The following is a 10,481-nucleotide window of genomic DNA, read 5'->3' as shown; positions in this document are numbered from 1 at the left end:
GTGTGTGTGTGTGTGTGTGTGTGTGTGTGTGTGTGTGTGTGTGTGTGAAAGAAGAGGGGAGACTAAGAAAGTGGCTGGTCAACAAGATCTTTCTTTACTTCTTCGATAAATAATGAGTTAAGGAGGAAAAGGTACAAAGACTACTATTTTCAGGACGTAAAAATATATATTGATAATATCTATTACGAACAGATGTTTCGTAATGGATCGATAAGCTATTTTGACTTCGCAAATACTTTTATAAACAATGCACGACTCGTAAACAGAAAGACAAAGTAGCGAAAGAAATTTAAAGAAAGTCTGGAGGAGCTTAAAAAAAAACATAAATTTTCAGAATTTATACACAGAATTGTATGCTTATGAAAATGTTTTTGCCATAAATTTTCATTACCTTTGAAAAGAATACTTTTTGTGAAAAAATGTTTACCTTATTTGTTTTCTTAATTTTCAAGGAACTCTTTGAAAAAATTACTAAATTATTTTCTTTGATATCTTTGCAGACAAAGATCCATATCCGATAGACGCATTACCGACGTGCAACCATGCGCTTAATCTCTGTCTACGTGGGAAACCTTGCAGTCAGATCTTCAAGGATTTCAAAACCAACTGCAAGATTCAAGAAGGCCAGTGCAAAATGGAGAATCGGTGAGCAAAAGCTAACAGTTTTATATTTATCTGTTTTTTTTTTAATTTTGCAGTTCTGTATCCTCGTTACATCGTAATATTGTAGAGGTAAAGTGAAACCAGATGCATTTGAATGGAAAAACTAAATTTGCAATAAAATGACACAAATGTTTGCTTTAAAATGGCGAGATGCGTGATGGAAGATTTAATTGAAAGACTTGATAAAATGAGCTATATATTTATCTTCTTTGATACATTTTCCGTGTATCAATCCATAATATAACAATATCGTTACTTTGTGATATTATTACGTATTTATTTAACATAAAAGTTTACACGTTTTTAAACAAATATAAACGGAGAAATTTTATTTTATGCTATTGCAGCAAAATTATATTAAAAAATCATTTTTTCATGAGAGAGAATTGAAAAATTGGATGATTATAGAACAAATTTATTTTATTATGAACATAACGTATGACAGGACCATATGGCATTAAAAGGTAGCGTCATAATGAATAAAAATGGTATCATTTATAATTTTAAAAGAAATTTGTTGGCATCAATTCCGACATGCAGGAGATTTTTGCTATCTGTGTTATACGACTACTTTGATACTGCACACAAAATTTTCATTTTGATTATCTCAAATATGTCTGCTAAGCTATCTTTATTAGTTTAATCCCGTTATCCTGTGTAGATTTCCGTTTTAAAATCCATGCAAGAGAGAGAAAATTAGTTGCATTCAAGTTAGTTAAAGTAACTCGTCGCGGAAATTAGTTGCATCACCAGCGATAAATAATCCGAAGGAACGAAGGGCAGCTCGGATGGAGTATTCGCGAAGACAAACGGTACGCCGATGGACGCGCGGTTAATTAATTGTTTGCATGTAATTAACTCGTAGGGAACAAAGCAGGGGAATTGTCGCGCGCGGGTCGCGCATCGACGGTAAATTACATTTTCCCACCGTAATTTTAAAAGTTGCGCGCCTCGCGCCGCTCCGCATCTCTATCTCGTTTTATTTTGCCGCGGAATTTCCGCGGCCACTTTGTCCCGATCCCATTAAACCCCGAGATACGAGCCTCTCTAGTCTATAAGTATCGTAACTCCGCCGAGTTAACGCCAGGCGCCAGAGTCTGCTAAACTTTCGAGGTCGGCCGCGATGTATCCAAGAGCGTATCTAAAGTTGCGATCTATCCAAGCGTAGACAGTTTATCGGGTTGTCACTTTTCTACGTAATATAAAATTTTTTTAATGCTTTATTTACCGAAGAAAAATCAAGGAAGTATAGAAAATAACTTTCTGTATCGATAAAATTTGATGAGATTCCCTAATCAGAAATTAATATAAAAATTAATAGTAATTTCTTTTGTAAAAAAAGAAACTGAGAAAAAGAGATATATGTATACATACATATATATAAGTATATATAATAAAATTAGTTAAAACTATATTTAATATTAAAAATTAAAACATTTTTAAGTAAATTAGATTTCCATACATAGAACATATAGAACGTATATATGTATATGTAAGAAACAAAATCTTATTTTTATAATTTTAAACTGTTTTTATTGAAGTTGAATTTAGAATAGTAAGCAGGTTTGGATGTGCTGCTTTAAAACTTGCAGCGAGTACTGTGAAGAGCGCGAAAGATGGAAGCAATATATCACTCGGCATTTGCCAAACGACAGTCGACTCTCCGTTTCCGTCGTAAAGTCATTAACGGGCACGCACGCAGTTTTTAATTACGATAGTTTTCCAGTTAGTCAGAAATTTATGACGCAACGCTTAATGAGCTCATATTTCTCTTATCTCTATCTATAGTTCCCGTCCGTAAAACCATCATTATCTTTATCACATTTTTTAATTTGATTGAGATTTTGAATGGATAAATGACTTATTAGCAATTTTGTTATATGCATTATTGATACAGTAACAATGCTGTATAATAACAATTAATGAAATCATAATTAAAATAAACCGCATGTATGGAAAGATCAGCTTTAGTGAATTTACCGTGCACTCTAGCTCATTCAAAAACAAGTTGAAATCCATATCATTTTTTGATTCTCGTTAATGGAATCACATGTTGTTCTCTTCTTCGCGAAACATCAATATTCTAATTGCCATTAACGACGCGTGCAAATTAGTTCATTAATCGTGTAAAGAGGCAACACGGATGTCGTGAGCGTTAAAATCACCGGATCCGAGGGTATTGTGATGTGGAAAAACGTTGGAACTACATTGGTTGGAAGTAATCGGCGGGCTTGTTGCACCTGCATGCAAAGCCACATAATTTCCTTCGTGGAAACGAATTAGCTCGCTGCATTGCCACCTCGTTCTCTTCACTTTATAATTCTTAAACGGAGTGAAAAAAAACCGTGTATAGATTAGCTCAATTGATTCTGTTTCGCAGAAGATACATAAGATAATGAAATTTTGATGTAAAGTGGCAGGAACAACATTTCAGAAAAGTATTAAAGACGATAAAGTAGATTTGATAAATATGTCTTTTTGAAAATAGATACCTAATTATTTACGGGATATACTTAACGAAAGAAAAACCGTTTTTATCATTGTATTTTTAGCGTCAGATGTAATCTGATTCTCGTCTTATGTTGATATCAATATTAATTATTATAATATACATATATACATGTGTGCGCGCGCGCATATGTGTGTGTGTGTGTGTGTGTGTGTGTGTGTGTGTGTGTGTGTGTGTAATCTTTAATTAGTTTATATTATTATACGCATAATTCAATATTCATGCCGCATATATTGTCAAAAATAATTTATTGCATTCGAAGTCGATTCTCTTAAGATTCGAAAAAAAAAAAGATTTGCTCTGTTATTATTTTCTTTTATAATATTTTAATTTTCAATATACAATATCTCTGTTAACGCGAGACTATACATTATATTAAAATTTTCAAGTAAAATTTAATATAAGTTATGTAATTTAAAAAAGAGTTTTGTCAGCACCGATAAATCTTTATTTAAATTTCTCAGAGTTTAAGTTTTTTAATTTAAATATTACTTTAATTTAAATTTACTTTAAAAAATAATCTTTCTCTACTTAGGCTTTTAATATTTATATACAGATTTGTATATAAAACACGCTGAAATTATATAAGTACTAAAAGCCTTATATATATCTTATATACATATATAATTTATAATATGCAAATCAATTGATATTAACAATATTATTATCAATGGCAAATTTTGATTGTTACAGAAAAATTATTTGACTTTTTTTAAATAAAAATCCTTAATCAAGCAACTTAATTATTACCTTATGCGATACGAAAAAATCTACAATATAAAACGTAAAATGCGTAATAAATTATTCGTCGAAAAAAGGAATATTTGGCGTGCATAAATTTTAGAAAGTATTACTTATAGCGAATTCGGTTGGACGCACCAGTGCGCACTCAGTGCACATTAAAGCCGTTGTACACTAATTTAATTTCTAATATTTAAAGTAAAATGCAAATATTTTGACTGATAAATGCCCAATACATATTTTACCAAATAGTACAATAAAGATGATTGAGGATTTCGTTACTTAACCCGTTTATATTAGACATACATTTTACGTTGATTCGTGTACAACGGCTTTAATGTGCACTGAGTGCGCACTGGTGCGTCCAACCGAATTCGCTATTATTTCGTGACGATAATTTGATTAATACGGTACCTTTGTTGTCACATCGTACTGCGCGACGTACCTGTTTACAAAAAAACCGCCGCGCGCCGCGCGCCGAAGTGTTTTCGTAAAGTTGCCGCGCTATTATTCGTGCGCCGAACATCGAACGAGCAGGTAGATCGTGCGTGCTGCTCGAGGTATTTCGTTGCATTATCTTTCGGTTGATCGTCATCTCGCGCGATTAATCAGTGATTAATCAGATTTGATTGACGATTCGCAAGCGTGTCGGGTTGATAGCTGTCGACCTCGTGTCAGTTCATCAAGTTATTTACGCAAAGGCCGTCGCTCTAGCAAACGCGCGTCGAGGTATTAAGGTAAGGCCTGTTCTAATTTATATTTATACTTAGTATACTTACCGTTGTCGTATATCGGAACGCAGTCGATGGTCCAATATGAAGTGAAGTCGTTTTCGAAAATAATTCTCTCGTTGAACCACCGACTGCGTTCCGACTACGACGAATTGTAGAACAGACCTAACCTAAGATCGCTGCACGACTGGCACGACTACAGTACCGCGAGCGATTAACACGCGTCGACAATTTAAAACATCGCGTAAAGCTAATTAACTTCGTTTTCGCGAGCGAGTGTTTTGTAAGTGCCATGAAGGAGCAATAAAGGGACCTGAGAGAAGGAGAAGCCCGGGAAAGGCATCGGGCAACGGCGGAGCAACCCTAAGGTTAGCAGTTTATTATTTGTCTGTTATTTATTGCACAGATCTTTATTCAAAAGCTGTATAAAAATTTATATTTAAACAATTTACATTATATAACTTAAATCACAAATAAAATTTACGTGCAGTAATTATTTTTTAAAATAATTATTTTATTATTACTAATTATAATTAATTATTTTATTATAACTTGAATATATTTCTATTTTACAGATCAACGTTTACTATAACTCTGCTGCTGCGCATCGTACCGGTAAATACTTTTTATTACAATTTTGAGACAATGGATTTGTAAAAATTATATTCTTTCTCGTGCAAATAAGATATATAAAACAAGGAATATATTTAAAAATAATTAAAAACATTAGAACTTTTTTCTTGATTTAGGTTATTGTTAAATCTTAAAAAATTAAGAATATGAGATAAAAATACAATATAGATAAATATAATACATTTATTGTCTTGGAATACATACTAATATAGACTAATATCTTAATAAATATTTAATTCTATGATGTATGTAAGTTCGATTTATTTTCGATTTATGACAAAGTAATTTGGGTAAAAAAGTTATTCTTAAATCTAGTAAATATATTATAATTCTTCATATCTTTTGCCAAGCATTTTATACACAGTTGAGAACACTACGAAAACATTAATTTTTATGATATCAAATTTAGTATAGTTAATAATAATCTCTGAATTTATTACATAAATCAATAAAAAGAAATAGAACAGACAGAGATGTAAAATAAATTTATAATAGGTATCTTTGGAATATAATGGTTTTGTCTAAATCTGTTTCGGTCGTATTTCATTATTTATGAAAATTGGGACAATATGTCTATGCAGTCCTTTCTTCTTTATACGTGTATATATCCATATGTAAAAAAAAGTAAATAAATAACCGTAAAATATGTAATAATATTTTACACACACACACACACACACACACACACACACACACACACACACACATATGTTATATGTATATGTAATATTATTTGCAGGTAATACTGAAATGCACATCGTATATATAATAAAGTCAACAAGGTTGCATTATTTCGCTCGTATTTCTTGCCTTAAACAATATTTGTTTTTTTCTTGCTATGCATGAGATGAAATCGCGCTTTAGCAAGCGTAACCGGCCGCGGTTTTTACGGTGAACATTAATTAAATTAACGGGATCATTAATTGTGGCCTCTCGGGTTGCTCGAAGATCTTGTATCTCCGTAAATTCGTGCGAACTGCCCAAAGGACGACTTTGCGGCGAACTTCGCATCTTTAAGTGATTATATGCAAGAAATACGTATATTACGTATGTACATCTCACAATTGTGCTTTTGCAAAACACTATAGGTATATTCATTATTTACTTATAACATTAAAAGCCAATCTTCAAAGTACAAGTTTTTATATATAATGCAGCGCGTGTAGAAGACCTATTGCTAACGTACATTTAAAAAATTATAGCAAGAATAGTTTTACAGGCAGAGAAACTAGAATACAGCAGACTAATATTCAATAAATGTCGGGGCAATAGTTTAACTGGCGACGCTACAAAATAATATCGCGTTTTTTTTACGAGTCGCGTCACGGACATGGACTCCGCAAATTCCGAAGAAATCCGTAAAGTTCCTAAGATCTCGTCCCCCTGCCTCTCTTTGCTGCGATAGTGTTCTCCTTATCCGTAATAACATTGAAATTCAATCCCACGTTGCTTCCGATAAAAGTAAACTTCGCCGATGAAGTTCCCCGATCATCGGTCTTTATCCCTGTTCCCATTTTCCTTTAATCTGCGATACCGAGATCGTGCAAGATGGTGGATTCTTGCCGATCGATATCGTTCGTTATCGTCTTTCTGTATTTTTCAGGGGGATCTCAGCCGGGTTATTCAACCCTCGCTACGAGGGCATTGATAATAACCCATACAGGGTTTTACAATCGGCCCAGTATTGGGCCAGTACTGGGTTGTGGTAGTTTAGGTACTGGCGCTGTACTGGCAACATTACTGGCGCGGTACTGCCGCAGCGCCGGATGATAACTTTGGCCCAATACTGACCAACAGTACTGGCCCAGCCGTTGTCTATTGGTACTGCCCCAGTATAGGTATTACTATCGGCCCAGTACTGCGCCAGTACTGGTTGCCAGATTCAGACTGGTTGATAATTAATTAAGAAACGAGTTTTGTTATAAAATATATGCGTTATATATATATATATATATATATATATATATATATATATATATGTTTTGTTTATTTAATTATTATCAGTCTTCAAAAATAAGGTTACATTAACGTTAACATCAATTCAAAAGTGTGTCACATTTTATTATAAAAGTGGACTCCACGATACAACTGTATAAGTTGTGCAGTTCTGTCATTTAGGGGCAGTTCCACAAACGTCGGTTAACTCTTAACCTTAGGTTAACTTACTCTTCTTCTCTTTCTAAGGGAGACGTTAGAAAGAAACAAAGGATAAGTTAACCTGAGGTTAAGAGTTAACCGACGTTTGTGGAACTGGCTCTTATACATCGTTCTTATAGCATCGTTGGTCGAATTTTAAATAGGAGAAACGGATCCTATCAAATGCCATCTATCGGATGATTCGACATTTGCATAATCATTTGCCAGTGATGGTTCAGTACTGTCTGACAGAATATTGGCCGATGTGCGGGTGCCAACCATTGGCCAAGCGTTGGTTTTCGTCGTAACGCCAGATTATTCTTTATAGGTTATACACCAGTCACTTGCCAGTGATGGCCCAGTACTGTCTGACAAAATGTCGGGCGATGTGCGGCTGCCAACATTGGCCAAGTGTTGGCTTTATCGTAACGCCGGATTATTCTTTATAGATCAGCTTTTAGGTAGACAGCCAGTGTTGGCCCAGCATTGGCTGACAAAACCTTGGCCGATAATCGAATGCCGTAGCATTGGCCAAGTGTCGGTTGTATTGTAACCTCCGGCGACCTTATATGGGAATTAAACTGATGGGATCAAATAAACATTATTGGCTTCCTTAACGTAGGAGACAGTATTTAATAATCCGCGTCAAGCACATTAATTCGAGCAATATCAAAAGAAAGAAAAGAGAGATTATTACATTATTTCTTTATAAGATAAGGTATCCCTGATTTTGATAATATCCTCGGACTTAAGGAACGAGTACATAACAAAGCAACTATTAATTAATTAACTTAATTAGTAATAAGTATTATCTATTGTGCTTCCCACTTGTTAAGTATTATTCGTGATGCAGCAGTTAGGTTTCTCGCGTAAGTCGGCTTATTGTATTCTCGCGTACCTCTGTTTTTGGATTATAAGAAAATACATATCTCTTTCTCCCTCTCTCTCTCTCTTTCTCTCTCTCTCTCTCTCTCTCTCTCTCTCTCTCTCTCTCTCCTCTCTCTGTTTCTCCATAAATTAAATTAATTTATCGACAAATTCGTACTTTTTTTCTCATCAACCTTTCTCATGCATCTTCTTCCATGACATTTTTGTCATTGCCGACGACATAACACCGAGGATCTTCGAGATTGTGGAAAAAAAAATGGGAAAGAAGACTACCCTCGTTCGCTTATTGCATTCAGCGGCTCAATTAGCAGAATTGAGAACTTGTCGATTGGCAGAGAATGTAACGAATCCAATATCGAAGCGCCAACCTCTGCAAACGTGGAAAATCCTTCCTCCCGTTCTTTTCTTTGACGTGTCAATAAGCTTTTATGCCACTTCTGTCGCACAAGTTGCTCTCGAGAAAACGTCGCAGTCTCATCGTCGATGTCTAAAGAAAGGCAATACTGCTCTTCGTTTAATTGACATCGACCGCTCGATCGACTACAATATGATGAGATTAATTATTGTATCATTGCATTATATCAAGCAAATACGATTTTGAAAATATCGCGTTATTCTTTAGTTATAAATTCCTTCGCAAAGGAATTTTGAAATTCATGTCGCTGTGGAGAAAAGTTTATTATAAATAATTATTTTCTAATTTTTCTTTGTTAGAGACGATCGTTAGATTGCCTTACACCTAAACCACAAATTAACTTAAAGTATTGCAAAAATAAGGTTTGAAATTGATTATAATTTTTATTTAACTGTGGCTGAATTTTTAACTTGCAAAAATTGATACCTTAATTTATATTGCGATATTTATTATATTCTCCAATTTGAGGTTATGTAAAATTAACATAAAACAAAATAATTCTGAAGAACAATTAAAAACAGAAAGAAACATTTTTTTCAAATTAAAATATATTTACTGTTACAATATTAATAATTATTAGTTAATTACTTGCAATTGTACTCGGGTTTTGTGATAATAATAATTCGCTAGTCTGAATTGAGTTTGAAATCAAAATTTGAAATTACAAATGTCGGATTATAGGGGTTCTGTATCGATATCCCATTGTTCGCATTAGCATTTAAAATATCAAGCTATACGTATGCTACCCATATGCTGCAGTCGGCACTTCATACGAAAACGTGAGCCGTGTATTAAATTCGATATTAGCATACTATCGAATAGGTATTCATATTGCATGCTATTTAAAATTGAAATAATATATCACATTTGATGCGCACAAGTTTATATAAATATTATTATTATTGTAAGACGCGCACACCAGTAAAAGTCGTAAAATCTCATATTGGCAGTATCACTTGAAACTTTATCGCATCGAAATTATGTTGTTTTGTTTTCTTGCCATTTGCTCAATTTACAAAAACATGTTCATTAACCTTCTGTATATACGTTTCAATTAGTTACAATTAGTTCTCTAAATATTTGATAATGTAAATTTGCTCGCTCAATTTTGCCAAGTTTAATCTGAGAAAATTGAATAGGACCATGCCGCGTACAAATCCGAAAACGATAGCGTCGACGATAAAGTCAAATTATCTCACGTAATCGACGAAGAGAGTATCCTCGTGAAACTGAACGAAATGACGTTCGCATTACAGATTAGCGAAATTGATATTAATTAGGACGATGAGTTGCGTAGAAGGTGAAGGGTGCCTTACGCTACAGGAAGGGCAGAAGGAGACTTGAAGTCGGAGGCACTATCGTGTGGTTTAACTACCCACTTACGTGTTGCTGGAAACTTTGGATCCCGCGGGCGCACACCGTGCGGATTTTCCGCACTGCCATCTCTCCCTCATCTTCCCTTCTACCCACATCCAGTGCGAGTATCGTTAAAAGGTGCAGCCTGGTGTTTCGAGGGCCGGAAGAAAGAGGATCCTTAAGCAGGGAGGAAATTGTCTTTCCTCCTTGAGGGCGGAAATTTTCTTGCCGCGCGCGCGTCGAGTTTCTTGCGTGAACGAAACGTAGCGAGGGTAAGGAGGATAACTGCGTCGTCGGATGCATCGCCGCCGCGCCGGATGCGTTGAGGTTTGCGTCATAGATTAATCTTGGGTTAATAATTAAAACGATAAAATTTACGACGAGCAGCGGCAGTTGACAGGAAAAATAA

At 34.5% G+C, this 10,481-nt stretch overlaps 1 protein-coding gene across 4 annotated transcripts in view; it reads left to right on the top strand.

Annotated features, from left to right (window-relative positions):
• The window catches only part of LOC112453169, a 331,828-nt gene that overhangs the window by 183,032 nt on the left and 138,315 nt on the right, over positions 1–10,481 (top strand). For all 4 annotated transcript variants that reach the window (XM_025013760.1, XM_025013759.1, XM_025013756.1 and 1 more), the window contains exon 4: positions 501–645. In XM_025013760.1, the coding sequence (XP_024869528.1) occupies positions 501–645 (145 nt within the window). The remainder of the gene's footprint in view (positions 1–500; positions 646–10,481) is intronic.

Source organism: Temnothorax curvispinosus, unplaced genomic scaffold (genome assembly GCF_003070985.1).
Source record: "Temnothorax curvispinosus isolate PA1 unplaced genomic scaffold, ASM307098v1 QBEX01004104.1, whole genome shotgun sequence".
In the NCBI taxonomy this organism is placed as follows: Eukaryota; Metazoa; Arthropoda; class Insecta; order Hymenoptera; family Formicidae; genus Temnothorax; species Temnothorax curvispinosus.
This window is presented reverse-complemented; position numbering and strand designations above follow the sequence as displayed.